The sequence below is a fragment of the Dunckerocampus dactyliophorus genome, chromosome 11 (assembly GCF_027744805.1).
Source record: "Dunckerocampus dactyliophorus isolate RoL2022-P2 chromosome 11, RoL_Ddac_1.1, whole genome shotgun sequence".
NCBI classification, from domain to species: Eukaryota; Metazoa; Chordata; class Actinopteri; order Syngnathiformes; family Syngnathidae; genus Dunckerocampus; species Dunckerocampus dactyliophorus.
Window position 1 is genome coordinate 10,740,707 of NC_072829.1, and position 24,955 is coordinate 10,765,661.

The following is a 24,955-nucleotide window of genomic DNA, read 5'->3' on the forward strand; positions in this document are numbered from 1 at the left end:
TGGTAGTTGCAAGAAATCATTTTATTAACATGGCAACAAAAAACAATAACAGTATGATCCAAATGGGTCTGTCTATGGTACAAAATAGGCTTGTAGGAGTGGACTCCAAACATGAAATCCATATTTATTTACAAATAGCATTTCCATCTGTAACAAACCACTGCACGTTGACTGACAACACTTAAGGCTTGTCCTCCTTTCCTTTGGTCTTCCTGTAAACCATCTCTCGAAAACTGGACAAGATCTTGCTTTCCCTTTTGCGTCTTTCTTCCTGGTTGAAGGAGGCCAGCGCTCTCTTTTCGTCAGCGCTGTAGATCTGGTTCTCCTTTCTCAGACGTACAGCCTCCATGCGGCGATGTCTGCAAGGGTGACATGGATGCAAGTTGAGTACAGTCGCTGTGTATAGGGCCTCGTACTGGTAAATAAGAAGCAACTGATGTGTCACATTAGAGCCTTCAAGCTGTGTAAGCCCGTCTTCGTACCTGCTGCCGCTCATGACGTAGCCTGACTTCTCAAAATCGGCGATCTCGTTACTGGTGAGGCCAATCTCTCCTCTCCTTGGAATACGTTTTCCGGCCTTCACGTATTCTGCCATGGCGGCACCTTCTCCCGGCAGGAGAGCGTGACCAAAACTGCAAGACAAAACAATAAAAATGTGGAGTAGGCTGGGATCTGGCTTGATTGTCAAGGACAGAATGAAATACAGTATAATGTATATATTTGTTTATGTAGGCTAATTCTTCTACTATACTGCTGCACAAAAGAGTGGAAATGTGTGATAACCGGCACCCCTACTGTGTTGCATAGGCGATTATTTTTCTGACAAATACACCACAACTCCATAAGTCACACTGACTTGATATTTTTCACACAGCTCAATATGGTCAACAAAACACCCACAGTAACTCTAGGGTGTTTAGTCAGGTTGCCAGGAAATTTGGTACACACCCTTAGGGGACGGACAAGCACGTGCAAAATTGGAGCAAGATGGAGCAACAATAATCAGCAACAGTAGGTATGAGAATAACAGACCCATTTACTTCTTTAAGCATCTGTGGAATAGTTTTATCCACAATGTAGTGCCGGCTAGGCATAATACAGCATAGCGAGGTTTGAGGTGCTCAATTAAGCGTTTAAACGTGACTTTACCCACCACCGACAGGGCTGGTCACCTTTTCTGTTATAGCTAATGACTTCTTGTCGTCCCGTGGGAGTTTCCCATGTAATGCTGCTTCTAATGCCTTTGAGTTTGGTCGTATTAAAACTTCCCTGATTCTGTGCCACCACGGGAAACTTGTGCAAGACAAGTTTTGCGCTCAGCTGCAACATCTTTTTTGGACTTTAACGCAAAATACACACAGCCGACATCCCTCCTATTCCATGCTTAACACGTTAGCGCATGTTGTTATGATCCCAATGATCACACTGCTGGATAGGCGTGCTGGGGCGGAGTCTGGAATCAACTGCTTGTATCGGAGGGACAATATCGTAGATTTTAGATGCAGGCCGATATAATCAGATACTAGTTTGTTTTTTTTTTGCTGATATCAATATCGGATAGGGACACCCGTAGTAGAAAGGAAGGAAGACAACAGAGTACTTGATTCCAAACTCACTCTAGAGGTCGTTCGTCCTGAGACAGGTGAGTGAGCGGAGCTTCGGGTCCCACCAGGTGTTCATCCGTGCACGTTTTCTCAACCCACGTCACCTCGCTGGGATCCTCCTCCTCTTCCTCCTCCTCAGACTCGCCGCTGCTGGACTCGCTCGATGACTTGCGGCTCTTCTTGGCCTTCTTCTTCTTCTTCTTGGACTTTTTGGACCTGAGAGCAAACACGAGGTCATTTCAGATGTGTTGCTTGAAGCGTGTGGCATAAATAAGTCCCGTCTTACTTCTTGCTCTTCTTTTTCTTCTTCTTTACCTTGTCCTCTGAAAAATGCCAATAAGGGTGTGTGTTTAATACACGACAGACATCAGGAGCTTCACCTAATGTATTTAAACATCTTGTACCATCTGAATCTGAGTCCAAACCGCTGTCTGAATTCTTCTTGTGTTTTCTTTTCTTGGATTTCTTCTTTTTCTTCCTTTTCTCGTCTACAATTGAACACATAGTTAAAACCAACATTCACGCCACTTGCATATGTGTGTTTGTGTGTGTGGAAAGCATACCTTCAGACCCCGAGCTGACATTTTTGTCATTTTCTTCGACTGGTGTAAATTCATCAGAGCTGGTGGACACAAAGCAGAGCAATGTTAAAACTTTGATAACGTTGGGCAAAAATGTTACGGTTTGATGGTTTCACTGTAGTATAATTACAGCTCTAAAATGTGCTATTTTGAAATATCTTTATTGAAAAAAAGAAAAAAAAGGCAAGTCAAAACAGTCATTTTTAAACCATATACCCCATATAACACAACACGATGGAAGTAAATAAGTTCTTTCTAAATAAATAATTAGTCTACTGTGGCTACTCCTGCAATTCAAGTCAGAATAAATATTAAGAATAAAAATAAAAAAAAATATATATATATAGTGGCTCACAACGTAGATAATTTGTTTTAAAACTCGTAATGTTAGGTTATTATTTCATAGTGGCAGTTCACACTCGTCCACAAACTTCCGTTTCATGTGCTTGGTCATGTGCTTGTTAGCAACTGAGGCATTGTTAAGTGGTTATTGGCTATTCAGTGGAAAGTTAATGCTTCATACCACTTATCTCATTATCTCTTGTCTCATTCTAAAACTCCATATTTAGTGACCATTGACGTGAGTAATACGTTGACCGACAACACGGCTGTACCGGCGCCGCTCAAGCCTGTGGTTTCAACACATCGAAGCCCAGTTCCAACTGGGAGGACTTGCACAGGATGTGAAAGTATTTCCAGATAGTGGCCGCGCTGGACCTCCACTTTCTCTCATATCGCTGGAACGGTATGACGCACAATTTTAGTGTTTTGGAAACTGTGCCTTTTTCATACCGCGGTCTACCTTGAAATCGGTAACCGACCAATGCCTACTTACAAAGAAAAAAAAAATGTGTGTGCATGATTACACATATTCTACTTACTCTTCTTCTTTTACCCTGGGAGAATATCCCCACACTTCGGGACAGCCTTGCTCTCCAATCCTCTCTCGCTCCTGCAGTCGCCTACAACACAGAATCAAACGTCAGACTCGATTATTTTTTACACAGGACGGCGTGCAAAAACTTCTTGTTTAAAGAACCAAACGTATAAGAAAAGGAAGAGTCGTGCCTGATAAACGCTTTAGGAAACTTGACAAAATATTACTGCGTCACCAGTATGTCGAAGTGGAAAATAAAATAAAATTTGGTCACCTTGCTGGAATTTTGTATTTTTTTTGTCTATTAGCACTTGTTTAAGTCGTTTGTAAACTTTTTTAATCCGTTTTTTCAATAATAAAGTGTATGCCGCCACATCCTTCATCGCCCAGAAGGAAAAGTCAGATCCATGTTGATCTTTCAAAGCCGTGATGTGCGCCTTTGTATTAGTTGGCCACTTGACGTGCTGTTGGCTCACCTTTCTCCCTGAAAACCGAACAGCTGTTCATGCTTCAATTAATGACGACCTTTTCACCAATGGAAAAGCGTCCACATTTCATTGCCTTGTTTACTTTTGCTTTGAAAGCAGCTGCCTTACTGTGCTGAAAGCACTTACATACGAAAAGTAACGTGACAACACAAGGACAAAATCATGGTGAAAATTATAGATCATTAATATGGTTTTTACTTGACCACTTTTCATTTAAAGAATCTAATGCAGTTTGAAGCCTGCAGTTTTGACACAAATCGAAAGGGAGTGTTGTGTTTCTTTAAGAAAAAAACTAACTAGTACCTTTTACACGCAGTAATATCAACTTTCATACATGTACTTTTACTTGGACTTGAGTCATTCTGAATAATAGTTTTTTGTTAAAGTAGAACTACTCTTGAAAAGCAACCTTCGACTCTCTAGTACAGGGGTAGGGAACCTATGGCTCGGGAGCCAGATGTGGCTCTTTTGATGACTGCATCTGGCTCTCAAACATGTCTTAACACGATAAAAATGTATTTTATTTTTTTTGTTCGCTCACCTTTAAAGTACATTACAGAAATCCCAGTGTTAAAAATAATGCTCAAAATATAAAACTTTCTTATGCGTTTTAGTCCATCCATCCATTTTCTACCTCAATGCGGGGTGGCCAGTGCCAGCCGTCCTTCCGATATTTTCCGGGTCAGACACCAAAATTTGATTATGACTGGATAATGCGGTAGCCTACGCGCATCATTGAGATGTCAAGAAGTAGCTAATTCTGTAGAGCCGACCCTTTTGACGAAGAAGAGGGTGAAAAGAAAAAGATACGGAGTACGGTGCAAAACCACGCAGCACCAGAAGTCGCATTAATGGTAAGAAGTATTTTATTTATTATTGGATAGCTTCAGTACAACAATGTTAATAAAAAGAATAACTTTAGAGACTTTAGAGGTCTTGCTTAAAAATGCCCACATTTAGTTGTATTCAATGTTAAAAAATATTATGTGGCTCTCCCGGAAATACATCTTAAAATATGTGACTTTTATGGCTCTCTTAGCCAAAAAGGTTCCCGACCCCTGTTATAGACCCTAAACTAAATTTTAAAAAAAACAACCTCACTTGAAGTACATAATTTCTCACTTGAAAGGAGTGCACAAAAACACTCAATAACACAGCTAGACTTGATTTTACATTTCAAACATGAAAAAATATGAATGGTTATACTGTTAAAACACCTCCATATTTACTTTTTAAAGTATAATGTATCAAAATCATGAAAAAAGAGGAATCTCGGGTCAGAAATCATCTGATCGATGAGTTAAATGATTACATGACTATTTCACGCCATTTGTTTACGTACTTACACTCACTGTGTGAATGTAAATCGCATTACCGCCTCCCGCGGGGCTGGAGTGGTACAGTGTCGACCACCACCTTCGACCAGCTGTTGAATAACAGCGATACGGTTTTTCAAATGTTAAGCTAACATGGCTAACAAGCGTTAAAGCCATTAAGTGTAATTTCAAAAAGTATGTACCTTGCCATTAATTCCTCTTGTCTCTGCCTGTGAGCGTCGTCTCTCTGCTGGTCGTAGTAGAAGTCGTCTCTGAAGCCACCGTGCCTCCACGGAGCGTCCTTTTGCTCTGCCCAGCGACTGTGGTTGACGCCGCCGCTGCTGGTGTGTCTCTCTCTGGATCGGGATCGACTGCGGCGGGGACTTCCAATTCGGAACCGTTTGATAGTTTTGGCCTCCCTGAGTCGATGCTCCCTCTCTTCTCGTTCGCGCTCCCTGTTGCGAGGCTTCGGTGGCTTGGGCCCGAAACTGTCCGGGGACAAGCTCCTCTCTCGGCTGGGGCTGCGGGAGCGAGGAGTGCGACTTCTCCGGTGTCGAGGACTCCGGGGACTCGGTCGGTTGAACTGCGGCATGACTCAAGCGACTGCACCGGACTAATATCTCGGATAAATGTATTCCAAAGACAAATGAAGGTACCCAGGAAAGCTGTGTTGCTACTCTGGTACGGCCAGTCGACAGAGTACATCCAAATCCGGAAGTGGTGCGTCAGTTTCGTCGTAATTTCCGGAAGTCATGTACAATGTTCTGTCTGTTATTTTAAGTAAACTGGTGCTTTCACACCCGGGCCCTAATGATACATAAAGTTTTTTCTAACTATATAAATTAATCATTTAAGAAATAACATCTACATAGAAAATGAATGAATTTCTTTTAAGACGAGCCAATACTTTTTTATAAGCAAGATTGACAAAGAGGAAGTTACCGTGACGTTTTCCGTCGAGAGAGAGAACTTTGAAGTTAAAAAACGTCAGTGCTTGTATTTTATTTGAAGAAGCATGACCACAATCTAAACCGTTTATTAAATGGTCTTACACGGAGGCTGGGATCTGTTTCGTCATTAAGAGGCAGGCGCGGTGATCCTTTTGACAAGTGGCGCTCCGTCTGCTGTTAGCCATTGTGTAGCCAAGCGGCTAGCACATTAGCTGTAAAAAAACAACAAAACAACGCTCATCTCTTTATGCAGACGGAAGACAAAAAAGGCGCAGGTAAGCGCGTTTTGTGATTCTATATTTGGAAGATTTGTCATGCAATTATGCGGTAAGCGGAGTGCATTAACGGTGGTGCATTTTTTAGCATCTAACACGCTAACGAGCTGTCATATAATCTAGGCCCGCCTTGTCCTATTGTTCCTATGGAAAATAAATCAGCATTATAAACATACGATTGTACAATGAGCTTTCCGATAACATATACAAATGTTATGTTGTCTTAAAATATCCCTATCAATGCTACAGCTTGACTAAAAGCAAACGTCACTTCTTGCGTTGGTAATTAGGTGGATCAAAACACATGCGTCGGTGACGAACAAAACCTAATATAACTGTACATAAAATGTTGAGCAGTGAAATGGTGGCAGCTGTTAAACGTGTAAAAGCATTTAGAGGACACAATTGAATGCACCAGCCAATTGAACTGACAAATTGTGATTGTTTTCATTCTCTCCCAGCAGCCATGCAGACCCTGAAGCTGATCTCTGCAACTGACCCGCAGTATTCCGCCACTTTGCTCAAAGCGATGAATGAGCAACGATACACCGGATTATTTTGCGACGTCACCATCATCATCCAAGACAGGAAGTTCCAAGCCCACAAGACAATCCTGTCGGCATCAAGTACATATTTCCACCAGCTTTTCGTCATGGCCGGGCAGGTCATAGAGCTGAACTTTCTCCGAGCAGAGATCTTTGAGCACATTCTTAATTTCATTTACAGCTCCAAGATCGTACGGATACGCTCGGACTTATTAGAGGAGCTCATCTCGGCCGGGCAGACGCTCGGGGTCAAGTTCATTGCCAAGCTGGCGACGCCCCTCTCACAAGTCAAGGGTCTGCCTGGTTTGTCCAAGGAGGATGAAACCCGGGATGAATCATCATCTGAGATGGTAATGCCTATCATCTCAGAGTCCTTCTCAATATCTGCGGAGGAGTTCAGCAAACCAGCAGATCATGAAGCCGACTCGGACGACGACGTTATGTTTGTCTCGCAGACGGACGTGAAATCCAGAGTCTCGGGGGAGGTCATTGATTTGGAAACGGTGGATTCAGTTGAGAAGGAGCCTTGCAAAGAACCCGCAGATCCAGCAGGGGATCCAAAGCTTCTTGACAGCAGCCCTCTGCGCAGTCCGGACAGCAGCTCCAATAACTCAAATTCCCTGGCCAGGGTGTCCTCTGGAAGTACTGCCAGCATGACCAGCGGCATCACCCCCGAGCTCCAGAGTGCCTCTCAGTCGTGTGGAACCAGCACGGTGATGGGGGACAACACAGACATACTGGGAGTCCACAAAAAGCAAGTTTTCTCTTCCCCTCAACAAGGAGATGCTAAAATCAGGCTGCTGGACATCTCGGAAAGAAACGTTGTCAAACCGACAACAACCAAAAAGACGGTAACACTCAATGCAGCTACAGAAATCGATTCCATTTCTCCTAATTGTAAAGTTTACGCCAACATCGGGGAGAACACCTACGATATCGTGCCGGTGAAGGAGGATCCAGGAGAAGGCGGCTCCAAATCCAACAAAGGAAAGAGATCCATACCGGAAATACCCGAGAACCTTAAGGTCGGACCAAACAAGAAGAAATCCAAATCAGAGCTGGACGACCACTATGAGCTCATCATGGACGGCAAGGCTTTCTACGTGTGCGTTGTGTGCAAGCGACCCTACGTGTGCCTCACCAGCCTCCGCCGCCATTTCAACACGCACTCGTGGGAAAAGAAGTACCCGTGCCGTTACTGCGACAAAGTCTTTCCGCTGGCCGAGTACAGGACTAAACATGAAATCCAGCACACAGGCGAGCGGCGGTACCAGTGCTTGATGTGCAGCGGGACCTTCCTCAACTACCAGCTGCTGTCCAACCACTGCAAGCAGGTCCACAACCAGGACCCCAGTGGCAGGAAGGCCAAAGAGGACGGCGAGGACAACCTCTATCGCTTGCTGCCAGCCAAGACGGTGCAGATGAAGCCATACTCGTGGACCACGGACGGGGCCGCCATCCCATTCATTTCCGAGGATGGCAGCGTGCACCATGTTCCACCACGCCACGAGGAGGTCATCCATCCGCCCGTCCAGAACCGAATGCTGCACTGGGACAACCTTTTTGTGGAGTCCCAGGAGCAAATGCTGATGGGCGGGCAAGGACGGCCGCCCATGAACGCTCGTCCTTCTCAGGGGAAGGCGGAATACGGTTTCACTATTCCGGAGACGTATTGAGAGACGCTGGACCTCGCATTCATTCGTGCCTTTTCTGGGGCCCCCGCTTTGGACTTCTGTCACTCCTCTTTACTCCTTGTTTCTCTAATGCTGGTCCAGATGAGTGAATGTTGACAGAACTCAAAACATGACTTCCCATGTTGCCCTTATCTTTGAAGGAAAGGATATTGATTTGTTAAATATGGACGAGGAAGAGACAAAATCGGTTCATAATTATGGATGGATAACATGATGCCCAACTATTGATGACCTTTAGGCCACGTTGCCTACAACAACATGGAATCTGTTACATAAAACAGAGCACTGCACATTACCGTATGTAAAAGCATACAGAAGCCTTTTAACCACACTATGGTTCAGTTTAAACCAGGAGTGTCCAGCCTTTTTGCACCAAGGATCGCATACAGAGAAGCACGGGGCCCCACTTTGATACTTTTTTTTTTTTTTTTTTACATTACAAGTGCTGTATGCCTTGCTTAGGTACCGCATGGGAGGCGCTAACTTTTGAATACCGTTTTGTCATTAGAAACTCGGCCTCTTTCTGCTCCGAGCACGTAAACCACACGCCACGTAACATACGCGCGCGTGCATTAGTTATGTTTGTTGTCGTCAGCGATTTGGCAAAGTTTAGCTACTAATGTTAGCTACCATTGAATGTGTAGCCTGTAATAACCACACGATGACTCCAAATTTTCGGTCACTTCGTTGAGATTCCTTTTGTATATGTATGCCCGCATGCTACAGATATGTACATATACGACACAGCGGTGAGTGAAACCCTACAAACTTTAACTTCAAATGACAATGAGAACGTTGGTTAGCCTCATTCATTATTTCCAGAGGGTCCAACTCAAACCGAAACGTACCGTAACGGAATCGTTTTTTCCCATAAGAAATAATGGGAATCCAATTAATGCATTCCAGACACCCAAAAATGTGAACACAAAACATTTTTCATAGTTTTACACTCAAAAAACAATTTTGAAAATGCATATGCAAGGGATAAATGAACATTTGTCACTTTTACCTTGATTGTTGACGGAGACAGCAGCGGTGAGGGACGAGATTGACATCACCTTTGAGTTTTGCTACGGCTTATATCTCGAATGTAATCTTGTTTCTCACCTTCTTTATCAAAATGCTGGCACTTGCAACTTCCGTATGCGTCGTCGTGTGTTATTTTGCAGCTGTGATCACTAAGGAAAGCAGAGAGTTATGGCTTAACTGTGGTAGTTGGCAAAAAATGACAGCGTCAACTGCTGATGATGGGCGACAGAGCTGTGGGACAATGACAGGGATGTTTTGTGATTAAAAACACTTTAGGAACACAATTGGACTCACGCAGTATATTAATAATGGGACAAAGCACGCCGATTCTTGTAAGCTCACTGAACTAAGGCAATATTTTTGTCTAAATTTTCCATGTAAACCGACAAGTACACGAACCAGTAACCAAGGTTCCACTGTGTAACAAATAAGAGACATTTATTTGTTCAATATGTTCTTTTAAACCGCTGTTAGTAATGCCAGCCGGTGGTGGTGGTGGTGGTCTATTTTTGGGTTTTTTTTGGGGGGGGTATTTGGAGCAGAAGCTGGACAGCACTTTTTAAAAATGCCAAAACGAATCCAGTGTAGACCAATATATGCTAAACTATCTGAGCTAAATTTAATATTTTAGCTTTGTGTTATATTACTGAAATTTTGTATTGTATTAGAGACAGTATACAACTGGCAGGCCGAAAACAGCCCCCCGGGCCGCACTTTGGACACCCCTGGTTTAAGCAGACCGGCTATGCTCGTTCAACATTCCCTGTTTTGAGTTAAATTAACACTTCTCATCTTTGCACTTGAGTATGATCTGAAATACATATTGTTTTTTGTATTATTGGCAATCCCACATATGGGTATCATGGAAGGTATTGCTTTTAATGTTGAGTTTGTATTAAGACTTTTAATTAGGGGCGCTTCGATCGAGCGGCCACCGATCAGTATCGGACGATTTCCGTGAAAAACCACAAGATCGGCACGTGCTGATACTTGCTTTCCACGCTGATCATTGTAGGGTCTTGACCTAACGAACACCTCGGGCAGTGTCATCACGTTTTCCCCTCCTACAAAACAATAAATCATGTCTGCCGTGTGGAATCTTACGACGGGTAGCACGTCAAAAAAGCTTTAATACGCCATTGGAAGAACAAATTGACGGAGTATGGTGAGTTTTGGAGGCTCACGATGTGATCGTCATTCAAACAGCAGCTAACGCAGCTATGTGGCAGCAGACAGAAGGCTATGCTAATAACCCGAAAAATAATTGGAGTACATCGGACGAGATGAGCAGCCTTTCTCAGCTTTTTTTTATGGTCCCCTGGCAGTCAAGGGACCTTAGAATTGTCCTGACTTTTCCCCTTTATACAGCACCCCTGGCCAATAGCGCTGGTTATAAATAAATTGAGAAATATATAATGAATCCATGTGATCAGTATCAGCCGATTTCACTCCTGGATAATCGGCATCGGCAGCATAAAGCCCTCATCGGAGCATCCCTAGTTTGAATGTTTTGCAACTCCAAAATCTGCATTAGGAGAGTGAACTCACGCTAAGACTATTGACAGAAAGGTTAGCACTTAGTATTTAATCATGCTTCTTCATGTTTGGACTCTTTAAAATGGACTTTTCACTGTGTCTATGAGTGTAGTGGTTGAGTAAATGGGTAGAGATAGCAGACGTTCTACGTCATGTCAATAATAAACGGATTAACATTGGGTTGTGTGTGATGTACAGTATATATTTGTGTCCTTATTTTGTAGAGCCGAGCTTGCTTTTTTATAATGTGGCTGTACGTTTATTATAAAACTGTACCTTCTGTCTTTGACAATAAATTATTCTTTTACTGTTGAAAAGTATTCCACGCCTTTAAGTCTCTGTGTCAGCAAATGAGTGACTTGTTGGAGAAACAATGAGAGGTACTGTGAGAGGTGATGTCGTAGAAACATCACATGTGTTGATAGCACTGGACAAACTTTAATAGCAAGACAAAATGAGACTCAGCAACCCTGAGAATCAGATCAATGAAAGCAGCGGACAAAGAGTTTCATGGACTAAATCTACCTGCTCACGGTTTCATGCGTGTTTCTTCCATAATGTGCTTTCTGACAGCTCACACACTGTCAGTGAAACTTGCTAATTACAAAGGGGAAACAGCAGCACTGAGTGAGGAGAGTAGAACTGTGTATGCAGTGTAATAACGTCCATGATCTTGCCTCACGTCCACGTTATTACACTAGACGTGGCTTCAGTTAAGTAATAGTCAAGAAAGTTTACTTTAAAGCCCCCCTATTACGCCAAATGATCTTCTTTAATGACGTTCTAATAGTAATATGTGCCACTAGAGCCGGTTTATGAGCACCAAATGTGATAAAAATCTATCATCTCCCTCACTTGTTTGCTGCACTTTTGAGAGCAGAATAGTTTAAATGCTCGTTTTTTTAAGTTCTTTGTTTTCATGACACTATAAAGGAAAAACCTCCTTCCTCATGGATATAATACTACCTCTGACCCGGCCCTTGCTTTACGAGCCCACCCCCTGTGCATACACTACGTCAACAACTTCACGGAGGACGTCCACCCACCTGTCCATTTTCTATACCACTTGTCCTCATTGGGGTCGGGTGAGCTGGAGCCTATCCCAGCTGACTTCAGGCGAAAGGCAGGGTACACACTCGACCGGTCACCAGCCAATCGCAGGGCACATATAGACAACCATAAGAGATGCCGCAATGGATATTTGTTTAAAAAAAAAAAAAAGAGGCTTTGCTACACATCTTAAAACACAGCCTGGAGCACGTACGAGTTTGTGTGCATGCACTTTGTGACGAGAATCACCTACCCGATTCACTTCAATAAAAGACTCATGAGAAGCGGAGGCCATAAAAGGAATCCCATCCCATCGCTATGCTGTTGGAGACAGGCGTGCACAAACGTGGCCCATTAGCATGAAAGCTACAGACACACAAAACGGCCACTAAAAGCACTTAAACCGTCTAAACTGCAGTATCAAGGCTATATTTGGGCCAATAGACTTCCAATTATTGTGGGACCTCTGAGACAAATTTAAATAGTTGAAAATGGTACAATATGGGACCTTTAAGGTGGTAGTAAGTGATGATTTAATCATGCTTACCTGTGGAGCGCCTGTCCACTTGTGCATCCTTACTGCTAACCTCGATAAGCTAACAACGCTAACCACTAAGCAAGTCTAACTGCTAACTTCATGTCACATCCACAACCTCCTCAAAAACATGGAGGATGCTCAGGTGTGTACCGTCGGAGGCCAGACAACAGAATGCTGCGGTGCTGGAAGACTGTTTGCATTAAGGCAGAGAAATTGTAAACTTCCTCAATTCACTTGAGCTGTGCAGGCCAAGCGTGCAAGCACCTTTTTGCGCCTTCAAACCCAAAAGATAGCCTCCCCTTGATGGCGGCATCCTCCTCCTCAGGTTCCACAACATGGTCCTCGGGGATGACGGCAATCAGATGGCGTCGCATAACCGGGTACCGTCTGATCCCTTTCTAGGGGCTGTACGGTGGGGGCTTGTCGTCTGGATGGTTGTGAGGCGGGGAGTAGCGTGGAGGGATCATGGTGGGCCAAAGGTGACTGGCTCCAGACTGGGAGTCGTCTGACAGGCCGGAGGAGTCGGCGAACATATAGGAACCTCCCTGCTGAAAGGGAACGCAAAATATTATTTACAAATGAGCGTTAATCCCAACCACCTTTCACCTCATTGTGACATCTATTATTGCCGCTGGATACCTGCAATTATTAAAACATCCAAAATTCTCAAAAGATCAACACAATTTGTACAGCCTCAGCTCAAATTCCTACGCCTGCTTCATGTAATAAGCCCCTTTTACACAACCTGACATTTTTGCTGGGATTTTTCCCTTGTCACTGCTCTGTGTGAACAGCACAACAGAAGTATTATCATTGTAGAAAACATTTGATACAGTTTTTGTGTTTGACCTCATTAGATGCGTGCAGGTGTTCCTAAGGAAGGGCCCAGCAGGTGGAACAGTTACCTGTGTGTCATAGGCGGTGTATGGCGGCAGGCAGGGGGCAGTGTTGTAGTAGGAGTGGACAGAGTTGGTAGGTGGTGGGGCTTCCGAGGGCACTGAGGCTGTGATGGCCTCCGGTTCAGATGTACTTTCTGAGGTTTGAGAAGGTGTCTAACAAAAAAACACATCATCTTGAGTTAGCATCTAGCGATGCACTCAATGTCGCTCAAGTCCCACCATGTCTTTGAAGCCGCCCAGCACAGCAGCAGTGATGATGCCCAGGAAAAGAGCCACGATGTTGAGGATGGTGGCCGACCAGAGCAGGTGGTAGAGGTGAACCACATCCTGGCAGCTTTTCACATCGGTGTACTCGTGGTAGCCACCGGCCACCTCCACGCGGCTAGCCCAGTTGGCGGGACAGAGAGGAGCACAAGCTCAAGTCAAGACCTCAAAAGTCAGCGGCTGTGTTTTAAAATTTACACCCGGGACGTAAATCAACTCATGTAACGTGTAACTCAACATGAAGCATTCAATGTACACTGTATGCATGTTTGAAAGAAATGGAACCGTAACCATAACTCAGCACAGAGGAGGTGTCACACACAGAGACGGCATGCAAGGGGAAGACACACGCTTCTACGGGGGTATGTGAGTTCTCAAGGCGGGCCATAACAACAGGGGTGGGCAAACCTTCTGACTCACGGGCCGCATTGAATTAAAAAAATTGGCCGGGGGGGTGGGCAGGCTATATATCTGAGACACACACATTATTTTACGCCGACAATTCTAATTCCACCTGCAATTATTTGTCTTATTTTATCGGGAAAAGTGTCATGTGCTCGCAGCTGTGGCCCTTTTTTCAGGAGCACTTTAAACATCAGACCACATCAAATCACAAAATTCAATTATCAAGTTTTTGTCACTGAATATACACCAGGAATATACATGAATAAAGGACGTGGGTGAGGTAGTTGTCTGGATCCCTGCGTGTGAAAAGCGACTTAAACCATCAAAAGGTTGCCTCAGTTTGACTCTGACTACTTGCAAGTCATGTTGCCAGCTTGTATGTTTAAGTTTCTATTAAATGCTTTGGAAGCATCTGGCGGGCCGGATTCAAACACTTGGCGGGCCGGATGTGGACCCCGGGCCATATTTTGCCCACCCCTGCATTACAAGGTCTAGAAATGAGGGACCTACTTCCAAATCATTGATGGTTTCTTAAACTTTTTCAAATCTTTATTCTGAAGTCCCATTTGAGGAGGCTCTCTGCAACAAAGGTTAAAAAGAAAAATTCTTCTTCTTCTCCTGGTGACAACTGTCCCACAAAAAGTGGCAAAGAGCAAACGACCCGCTTGCAAAATTCTAAGAACACCGGGATACTCACTTGCCACAGTTGTACAGGTCGCAGCAGTAACAGGTGTTGCTTCTCACACGCAGGTTACATGACGTGCGAGATGATGTCTGGCAGGGCACCTGAACGCCACACGTTTCTATATTCAGCATTCAATATACATTTGACCAAAATGGATGTGTCGCTTACGTCTCGGTCAGATGCTGTCTCGCTTGAGTGGTAGTCACAGCGTCCCGCATAGAGAGGCCTCAGGTCCTGCAGTGACAGTATTTTACTGTACAGTATACACTTTACACGCAGTATAACCATATAAAGACACGGGGTGTTCAATCTTCCTTGATGTGCTTTTCCTTCAGCGTTTCAATAATCACTCGCCACTTTGCGCTTTGAATTTCGTGACTTCGCACTATCACAGTTTTTCAAAAAATATATTCATGAATAAATCATGCTGTTTCGTGAATGAATACGGCCTATTATTAGTCAAAACACACGCATATTTAAGCAAATATTACGGTTTTTTTTGCCTAAATTAAGCATTTTCAAGCATAAAAATGGCTATATAGCTGGGATAGGCTCCAGCATACCCCCGCGAGGATAAGCGGCACAGAAGATGGGTGGATGGATTGAAAATGGCTACATGAACTACAATAGAAATAGAAGGCATTCAATTTAAGCACACAAAGAAGTTGTGATGATATGTAGTATTGTACACTGGTCACGAGGTGTCAGCAATGTTACTGTGATGTTCGGTGAGACACACAAGCACCAGACTGGATTGCCAAAACAACAGGCTTTTATTGCAGGTTAGAATGATCTCACAACAAGCACAATAATCCCTCACAGGGGATATTTTTGCAGCTGTAACCCCTGCCACGCTAAAACACAACTATGACGCCCCAATGTCACTTCCTGTCCACCCCCCCGCTCAGCTCCCCCAGCACCGGAACGCATTTCCAGCAACACACACGAGTGCAAGTCTTACTTAAGTCTTCAATAGTTATTTTTTTTTATTATATACACTATATTAGGGTGATACGAGTGTAAAGGTCACTATCAAAGTGTTATTTCATGTCTAGAGGGCTCTTTCATTCATTCATTCATTTTCTATGTCGCTTGTCTTTACTCGGGTTGTGGGGGTATGCTGGAGCCTATCCCAGCTGACTTTGGGCGACAGGCGAGGTAGACTGGTCGCCAGCCAATCGCAGATATAAAGGGCTCCAATAATGTTAAAAAATGGATTTAGAAGGTCGTAAACAAACTTTCTGTGCTGTAACTAAGAAAATATGTTATTTATAAATAAGGAATCTTATTTACTTGTCACGGTCGGGTCTGCAACCAATGAACAGTGATAAAGGAGGGATTACTGTATATTGTATGTGAATCGACTTTATTGTGCAGCAGAAAACGATGCACTATGAACTCATCATATGCTTGGAGGTACATTGTTCACTAAACAAGCGCAACCTATTGAACCTGAATTGTCATGCCTGACAGGAGCGAGCGGCTACTGTCCTGCGCCCTTATTTTGGCGTGCTGCACCTTCTCCGGGGAGGAAGTGGCAGCCGCGTCACGCCTGCACAGCAGCTAGTGGCTGTTAAAAAGGCCGGCGCCGTCGTACGTGCGGCGCTGGTTCATTGCCTTTGCTACCCTTGTTCCTCGTCTCCGTATCGGTGCCATCACCTAAAGTTATTTACCTGGACTACCTGTACCCTGTTCACTGTCGCTTTTTGTTCCTTCCTATTGTGCGACATTAAAGGTTTTTTGTTTGCAAGCCACCGCCTCGTCTCTGCATATTGGGGGTCACGCACTCGACAGCCTCAACTTGTGCCTGACAGATCATGACATGAATTCCTTAAGAATGTTGAATTTTGCCTTTTTGGTAGGTCAATTGTCTATAGAGGCGCACAAAAGTAGACTTCTTTTCTTCTAGCGCATGAGGCAAATCCTTTGAATCCTGGTCATTAAAGTTATGGTTTTTACATCTTAACATTATCAATGATGAACTTTTCTTCATACTTCCATTACAGTTGTTAAGAATGTTAAAATGTTACGTACACCCTGCTTGTACTGTACATTCAATCATGGTTTTACAATAAAGCCTGTATTTCCATTATTTACTAAAAGAACATTGTTTTGGTCCTGCTTCTCCTCTTTTCTTTTTCACTCAAAAGCCTTATATTGTTTTTCTATCATCCATCCATCCTTTTTCTACGCCGCTTCTCCTAATTAGGGTCGCGGGGGCATGCTGGAGCTTATCCCAGCTGACTTCGGGCATTATTGTATCTAATTAATAAATCACTTTCGGAAGTAATACCAAGAAGCTTACTTTCCAACCATCTTATTTTGCATTATTGTTTTTAAAAGTGCATTAGTGGTTACCTAATGTTTGCTATGAATTGCTCCTGCTGCCACAGAATATCTCTGTTTAGTTTAATTCACACAAGCTTTAATGGGACTGGCATTTAAGCATACATCTCATTCATACTGTATCTATCATATATAGGCTTGGTTATGCGCTGCAAAGCTTTAGTTGTACTTACAATGTGCCTGGCAGCAAAAACTCCATCTACAATAGCACAGCAGAATGCAGCCACCACTCCAAAGCTGATGAAGACAATGGAAGCCACAAGCTGGGAAGAGACACACAAAGCACAGCAGAGCATCGGCTTTATTGCTTGTCCAACGTGGACACGCACTTTTAACGGATTGCTTTCATTTGCATTGATTTAACCCGCACGGCATGGAGCATGGACCTGTTGTTGGCGCATACGTGGTCTATAACAGCAAATAACCGCCAGGGTCTCCTATTAGCGCTGGCTCAAAAAACATTGGCATTCAAATCCGTGGCTGTAGGCAACCTCCTGATGTTTTTTTCTTTGACTCCACAAGACGGCAGTAGCTGAATTTTAAGTACACTCCTGAAATGGAAAGAATTTATAATTTATATTTTGCACTGTTGGATTTTAAAGACGTCCAAAGTAGAGCATCAAAATGTAAAAAGTACAAATGGGAGTGACAGAACAACATTTTGGAGTAAGAAATGTATCACAAACAAGCATTAAAGTGAAATAGGTTGTTCAATAGTTTAAGTCCACTGCATTTAAAAGCCAAAATCTTGGCAAAAATGTGGATTCTGTCAGGTTTTCACACACAAAGACAAAAAAGCTTTGTCTTTTTGAACGCGGTGGGATTTTTGAGCTGCATAAGCAAGGCCTCTCGCAGTGTGCCATTGCTGCTGAGGTTGGACGCAGTAAGACATTCATTTGAAACGTCTTAAAAGACCCTGAGGGTTATGGAACAAACACCCAAAAAAATGTCACTAGCCCTGAACCGGAGGGTCCAATTGGCTGTCCGTTAACACACAGGACGATCCTCGGTCCAAATGAAGGCTGTTACTGGTGCCGAGTGCAGTCCCACAACCATAGGACGCCATCTGCGAAAGAGAAGTGTTTTAAGAATAAAAACGACTTCAAAGGCATCGCCTCCTTCAATGCCACAAAATTGTCTGTTTGGAATTTACACAAGAGCTCCAAACCTGGGACATTGAAAAGTGGAAGAAAGCTTTATTCTCAGAAAAAATGTAACCTTGATGGTCCTGATAACTTCCAACGTTACTGGACTGGCATGACAAGGAGATCCCACCTGAGATGTGGAAGGGGCACCATCATGAGCTAGGGGTGCTTTTTCCTTCAATGGAACAATGGAACTTCAAGTTGTGCAGGGGCGTCAAATTGCAGCTGGCTATGTAGATATGTTGCAGGGGGCAACTGACTGAAGGCCCTCGTCTGAGTGGTAAAGACTGGCTTTTTCAACAGGACAATGTCGCAGTTCACAATGTCTGCCTGACAAAGGACTTCTTCCAGAGGAATTACCTCACTCTTCCCTTGATCAAATTCCAGTTGACAACATTTGGGGATGGATGGCAAGGCAAGTTTACAAAAATGGTCATCAGCCCCAGACAGTGGATGCCCTCCGTGAAGCCATCTTCACCACCTGGAGCAACATTCCCACTAGCCTCCTGGAGACAAGGTATTTATAAGCCATTTCTTGAGGTAATTAACAAGAATGGTGCAGCTACTCATTACTAAATCCTTTTTTCTATTTTAGGGGGGGTTCATTTATTTAGCGATGGTCTTAAGCTTTTGGTCAACTGATGAACAACCCATTTCAGCTTGTTTTTTGCAATAAATTGCTTTCTCAAAATTTTTGTTGTCTCACTGCCATTTCTTATTTTTTGCTTGTTGAAGCTCTATTTACAACCTCCATTAGCTCCAACAGTGCAAAAGGTAAATTCTTGCAATTTTTCAACTTGTCTTAAAATTTTGATGAGGAGTGTATCATGACTGGTCACCATACAGCAGCTTTATCTACCTCTGCATGCGCTAAGATTTTAGTTACACTTGCTGTACTGTTTACCATGAACTCATCAGAGTTATTATTGCTGCTTAAGCAGTTTCCTCCTTACTGCTATTTATAACATTGGTTCTGTTGCTGCTGTGTTGTACAATATACAGTATTTGCTACCAAACGACCATGTCGTCAAAGAGAGCTACGTTTTCCTTTCCACTTTCTCAAGCAGTCCAAATAATTATTAAAGTTTAATGGTTAGGTTCTTTCATATAGGGATAGGGCCGATCCGATGCAGTGGGGGGGTTCTGATACCAGCGTAATTCATGTGTCAGAAATATCCGATACCACCTGCTTAGATTTCTGATCCATGAGTCACGCCTGTCCTTTAATGTTGTCAGCAAACACAGCTAGAAGAATATCAGCAAATGCAGCCAAAAGTGTATCAGCTGTGTCCACACGCGCACTGCAGCCGTCCTCCTCCCTCACAGCACGCGCTCGCGTACACACACGGCACTCACACGCACAAAGTCCTGCGCCTAACACGTTCATGGCCACACAAAACAGCTGGACATCACAAACTCTCAACTCTCTCAGAGAGAAGCGTTTATTACAGCCTCATATAAAATCAACAATACTGATAACATAGACACCCCAAGGTTATGCACCATGTTAAGAGTTCTGTGTTGTCCGACTGTCTGTTAAGCTGTGACTGCGTCAGTACGCGCACTTGTGTGTGTGTGTGTGTGTGCGGTGCTGCATGTGTGAAGACAGCCACGTTCGCTGATATTCTTTTAGCTACATTTGCTGATATTCTTTTGGCGCGGGTGCATATAAAAGTATACAGAGCATCAATCGGTATCAGCAGATGTCCAAATTAAAGTATCTGGATTGGATAAGAAGTGAAAAAATGTGCATCGGTGCATTGCTGGTTATACACTACATAATGATATTTCCAATATATGAAATAGCTCTCCAATCACTGCCTGCAGTCTCAGTAAATAAACGCCCCGGGTGATAAATAGCACGTTTACTGCATGTGTATCTACTGTCTATTAATTCCAGCTTGGCAAACATGGAAACTAGCTCAACGGCATCCAATGTATGTTTACGACCACGGCGCCAGCTACTACAGAGGCAATAAAATAAATATCATGAACTAGTTTTCAATGTAACTAGACTCTTAGTGTATAAACAAGTCGGCGTACGCTGCCACAGCACGCGTCCAAACTCTGCTGCGTTGTTGAAAAAGGTGTCACGGTCCAAAGTCATTCTGACAGCCTTGCCGTTGCATGCCAGCGTGGACATCTGGCCTGCTCCTCTTACACCCCAACTTCTATTCCGGGATGCATCTCACTTTTAGCTCTGGCACACGGCTCAAACCCCTGCGGACGCTGCCAGGCTTGGCTGTGCTGGGTGCGGTGTCATCATCAAGCACTGTAACTGTGACTTGCACATACTGTAGCTTTAATGACATAAGACAAGGTGACACCGAGCACAAAACCTACCATCTGCCTCTTGTTCTCTATCAAATGAGAGCCGATGATTCCCAGGAAGGAGCCAAAGCCCAGCTGAAAGCCAAGAGCAAATAAAAGGCTGTTACAGGGATTGGGTTAAAGTGTCATAACGATAAATCAAGTAGCTAAGTGCTTCTGTCAAGCTCTGTGGAAGCCTGTTTACAACATGATCATTATATACATGACATTTATGAGAGATTATTAAAAAAAGATCAGACACTAGTGAGGATTTGGTACGACTCGATCGGGATAACTGAATTTCTGCAAAGTAGGATTCAATATTAATAAACATTCGTAGTTAGAGCATAGAAAACCTGTTTATGACCTTCTAAATACAGTCAAACCTGTCTTAGCGGCCACCTTTATAGAAGAGCCACCTGCCTATAGCAGCCACTGAAAAATCCCCCCCAGCAAATTTACATGTTATAGACCCTGTGTATAGCAGTCACCTGTCTAACGCGGCCACCCATTTTGTCTCCCTTGGTCAATATCTGACTGCATATAGCGGCCAAATTACCAACTCAAGTAGAAGCTTCATGCACGAAAAAGTTTTTCAATCAATGAAGCCGTCGTGTGTAGACTTTAATTACTGAGTCCTAGCTCAGTCACAATCATTCACAAGATCCACACAAACTGTCAGTTGTTCCACATAAAAAAGCCGTCTTCTTTTGAGCTTGCTATTTCCTGGTCAAACATGTAACTTTAAGAGCATTTGCACCAAAACATTACCGCAAATTAGGCTAGGAACAGGACGTGCTCCCAGCGACGCTACAATAAAAAAAAACATACGCTAGCATGCATGCGGCAGCGGGAGCAAAACTGAGTTCGGTTGTACTTAACTGAAGTATTTTATCAGTTATCAGTTATTATTAAGCCTGTAGCTTCCTTTTAGTAAGTAAAAACCTTGGCTATGATTGCACTACATTGTCATGTAGACCTACAAAGTACACTTGGAAGAACAAGAGGTGAATAAATGTATTGCAACTGATGTGAAACTGATGAGGGGTAGGATTAAATAAGCTTTGCTTCTTCCTACTCCTTTTTGGACATGCAAAATTGTGAATTGTACTATGTGATGTGCTACTGTTTGACTCATGCATGTTCAGGATTAAAACCATGAACCATGATAATAACAAGCCTAGTAGTGCTGTTCAACTTTTATCCGCAGTCCGCAGTGCCCTCTACTGGTTAACATTATTATTATTATTATTATTTTCCCCTTTTTTTTCTTTTTTTTTCCTCTACTGGTCAACATTCAAACTGGATGCCAACCTGTCTATAGAGGCCACCTGTCTATAGCAGCCACTTTTGCAGACTCCCTCTAGTGGCCGCTATAGACAAGTTTGACTGTACGGATTTTAACATTATTAGAGCCCTGCAGACGTGAAATAACAACCCTCACTTTTAGACTCCTATTATTCTTTGCCTACATGACATTGCACAGGCTACGGGATCTCTGCAGGGACATAACAGGCGGCCGCCGCTAGCACAGCAAGCTACCGAGATAACGAGTTAGCCTCTCCAATTTACTTATTCTAAACTTAAAGGAAAACTGCACTTTTTGGGATTTTTTTCCCCTTCATCCATAATCCTTATGTGAAACATGAACATATATGTCTTTCTCTTTCCTGTGCGTTCTAAAGATATAAAAAAAAACCTAAAAAGACGCAGCTAAGAATGCACGTAATGACTGTATGTGCATTCACCTGGACACGCCGTGCTGGATGATGACGTCACCGAGCGTCAGCGCTACTGGACCGTAAACTACGGTCTAGAGGTGTACAAAATGTCCTTACTTTGCAGATTGTCCCCATAAAAGTCACTTAAAAGGAGTTTCAAGCCAGGAGAGACGAGTTAAATATGAATACTGAATGAAGTGACCAAAAGAAGAAGATGCAAATCAACTGGTCCACCACAACTCCCGTGACCACCACATACCCGCAAAACGAGGACGTCGCAGACGGGCAGGCTTTCGAGTAACGTTTAACGTCTTTATCATTAAAAGTGCTAAAAAGAACCCCCATATCCATATAAAGCCTGCCGTGCTTAAATCCAATGCTTTATTTCTGAGTATCGATTCAGCCGATTGATTACCTTTTAGATGATGTTAGATCGATATACGTCGCCAGGAATGGAAACTTGCTGAACACAGATCGATGTAGCTGAATCATAGAAGTATAAATCGATGCATCGATGTAGTAGTGAATCGTTGCACCCCTACCGAGAACCCTCAAATATGTCCATTTTTACTAGGATACGCATGCTCGAAATATTTTGTTTAAGTTTATCATTTTTTGAGGATGTTCAATCCCTCAAAAGGCCATGTAGACCCTAATCCTGAAACTTGAATGAATCCAAATGTAAACCCTTCCATTATTTTTGCATGCGCCCCTTAGTGGAAAAAGGCTACAACCCGCTAACATTGCGGCTCTTTGTAGCAAAAAGTTTTTTTAAAAAATATGATACAATACCCTCATTTTAGGGGAAGTAGGGAGTAACGTTAGCTGAATTCATACAGGAAACAATATTCACATAATACATGCTGCAGATGGCTAAAAGGCGAATACAGTGGAGAAAAGGCATTTATGGGAAAGACTCTTCACCTCACTCAGCGCTTAATGACTGGTGGCTGATGCTGAATAATGAATGTGAGGAAAAAATCCCCCCCCCACTGAGACCTTCAGTAATTGGGAGTCGAGCTTGCTTACTTCACATGTTATTGTGAGAAGTTGCAGTGGCTTGTGTGTCAGGCACTTGCACTCACAATGAGTCCCGGGTAGTAGCCGCCGACTGTGATGTTCTGCGTCCTGGTCGTCGCCGCCAGGCCGAAGATGAGTATGAGCGCGGACACAATCAGCAGCATCACCGTGACGATGATGGATTTCCTCTTCCTCCTCTTAAAGGAACCTGGGAGCAGACGGGTATTTTCACACACAGGAGTCGTAACGCGGGGCAATAAAACGGCCCTGACTTTGATTTACAATGTTTGGAGATGGGTTAAAAGCATTTATCCTCCTTGGCTCGTCTTTGACCCTTGCTGCACGCATCTTTTAAAACGTCACTGTGATACAGAACAACTGCCCCTGAAAGTTTGACATCGAGGTGAAACAGGAAGAGAGTTGAAATTGGACCTCAGCTGACATCTTGACTCAGATTCCATTCAAAATCAATAAGGCCGACATAGAAAAATACATTCATGCTTCAATTGAAACTGGAAACTGGCATAGCAATTATACCGTATGCACTGTAGGTGCTGTGGCTTTGCCTTTACCGATTTGTTTTGGCGCAATTTCAAAGTATTAGCAGTCATTTGGCGAAGTAGGCATGGGGGGAGCATGCAAACCCCACGCAGAGATGCCCAAATGGCAATGTTGAAACGCAGGAAGTGAACAAACAAATCAGTAATGTCTGCAACATGGAAATGGGGTAGGATTAAATAACATCTGCTTCGTTCTACTCCTTTTCGGACATGTTGAAGTGTGCAAGGTAAAGGAAACAAATAAAACTGTGACCATTATCAGTAACCTGTTGGACAAGATAGGAGTGATCGACATAGTGTATATCTGTGCCACACACATTTGAAATGGGTAAGAGACATGTTTTGATAGGTCAGAGTGTGTAGTACTACAACACGACCATAACAACTGACACTAGGTAGGATCGGTCACAGCAAAACACAACTTAATATGAGGAAAATATGACACATTTTCACATAGTGGGACAGCAACGTGGCCTAATGCTCTCTTTGTCATTAACTATGTGAGTTCTCAGTTAGGGCAACCGTTTCCAAACATGGCTTATAATCATTATCTCAACTGGCAAGTCGACTTTTATCGCTTGAATCCTTCACTGTTTTGACCACACCATTGAAGAAAAAGTCCACAGACGCACATCGAGTCAAAAATCATCTCTCGTCTGCTGACAACATTAATCTCCAGAGCCACAATTACCAACCACAGGGCATTTAGCCCTGATAGCAAATCCCATTAGAAGAAATTTCATTATGTCATCGACGTCTTACTTACAGGGAAGTCTGGCTTCTTTTAAAACGGAAAAGTGGGGGAGTTTCCCCCTGCTGTCCATTAGTGGGAATGCATTTGAGCAGGCACTTAGGGTCCAGCAGGGGTCTCTAATAGGTAGCTGGTCACCTCACAAATGACAAATATGTACAAGAAAATGCGTTGGAAGAGCTGTCTCTCCGCGTGTGAAAAGGGCGCTCTTTACAAGTACATTTTAGAAGCTGTTTGTGAAATCTAAGCTAATATAAAAATAACCCAGAAGACAGCATTTTGGTTTGGAATATTTCAGTTAGGTGATGCAACATGTTGCGTTCCAAGACAATAATACAAACTCTATGCGAACCGAACTGTAGTACC

General features: G+C 43.4%; 3 protein-coding genes across 9 annotated transcripts in view; 1 reads left to right on the plus strand and 2 right to left on the minus strand.

Annotated features, from left to right (window-relative positions):
* Positions 1-5,596, minus strand: nkap (NFKB activating protein). The gene is made up of 8 exons (XM_054792989.1): positions 5,070-5,596; positions 3,067-3,147; positions 2,168-2,226; positions 2,009-2,092; positions 1,891-1,927; positions 1,617-1,820; positions 483-632; positions 1-359 (listed from the first exon to the last, which is right to left on the minus strand). The coding sequence occupies exons 1-8, from the start codon at positions 5,456-5,458 to the stop codon at positions 182-184; spliced, it is 1,182 nt and encodes a 393-aa protein (XP_054648964.1). The 5' UTR covers positions 5,459-5,596; the 3' UTR covers positions 1-181.
* On the plus strand, positions 5,404-8,547 carry zbtb33 (zinc finger and BTB domain containing 33). Of its 3 annotated transcripts, none has more exons than XM_054792983.1 (2): positions 5,404-5,852; positions 6,556-8,547. In XM_054792983.1, the coding sequence occupies exon 2, from the start codon at positions 6,558-6,560 to the stop codon at positions 8,310-8,312; it is 1,755 nt and encodes a 584-aa protein (XP_054648958.1). In that variant the 5' UTR covers positions 5,404-5,852; positions 6,556-6,557; the 3' UTR covers positions 8,313-8,547. The 3 variants fall into 3 exon arrangements, with proteins under 3 accessions (XP_054648958.1, XP_054648956.1, XP_054648957.1); XM_054792981.1 differs by having other exon boundaries at positions 5,406-6,091; positions 6,553-8,547; XM_054792982.1 differs by having other exon boundaries at positions 5,408-6,091.
* Positions 5,835-24,955, minus strand: part of tmem255a (transmembrane protein 255A) — a 23,929-nt gene continuing 4,808 nt past the window's right edge. For 2 of the 5 annotated variants that reach the window (XM_054792994.1, XM_054792990.1), the window contains 9 exons: positions 23,344-23,486; positions 20,571-20,633; positions 17,256-17,345; positions 14,905-14,970; positions 14,749-14,837; positions 14,562-14,630; positions 13,602-13,764; positions 13,389-13,535; positions 5,835-13,031 (listed from right to left, as the gene is read on the minus strand). In XM_054792994.1, the coding sequence (XP_054648969.1) occupies positions 12,882-13,031; positions 13,389-13,535; positions 13,602-13,764; positions 14,562-14,630; positions 14,749-14,837; positions 14,905-14,970; positions 17,256-17,345; positions 20,571-20,633; positions 23,344-23,442 (936 nt within the window). In that variant the 5' untranslated portion in view covers positions 23,443-23,486 and the 3' untranslated portion in view covers positions 5,835-12,881. The remainder of the gene's footprint in view (positions 13,032-13,388; positions 13,536-13,601; positions 13,765-14,561; positions 14,631-14,748; positions 14,838-14,904; positions 14,971-17,255; positions 17,346-20,570; positions 20,634-23,343; positions 23,487-24,955) is intronic. The other 3 variants (XM_054792991.1, XM_054792992.1, XM_054792993.1) reach the window with 3 other exon arrangements.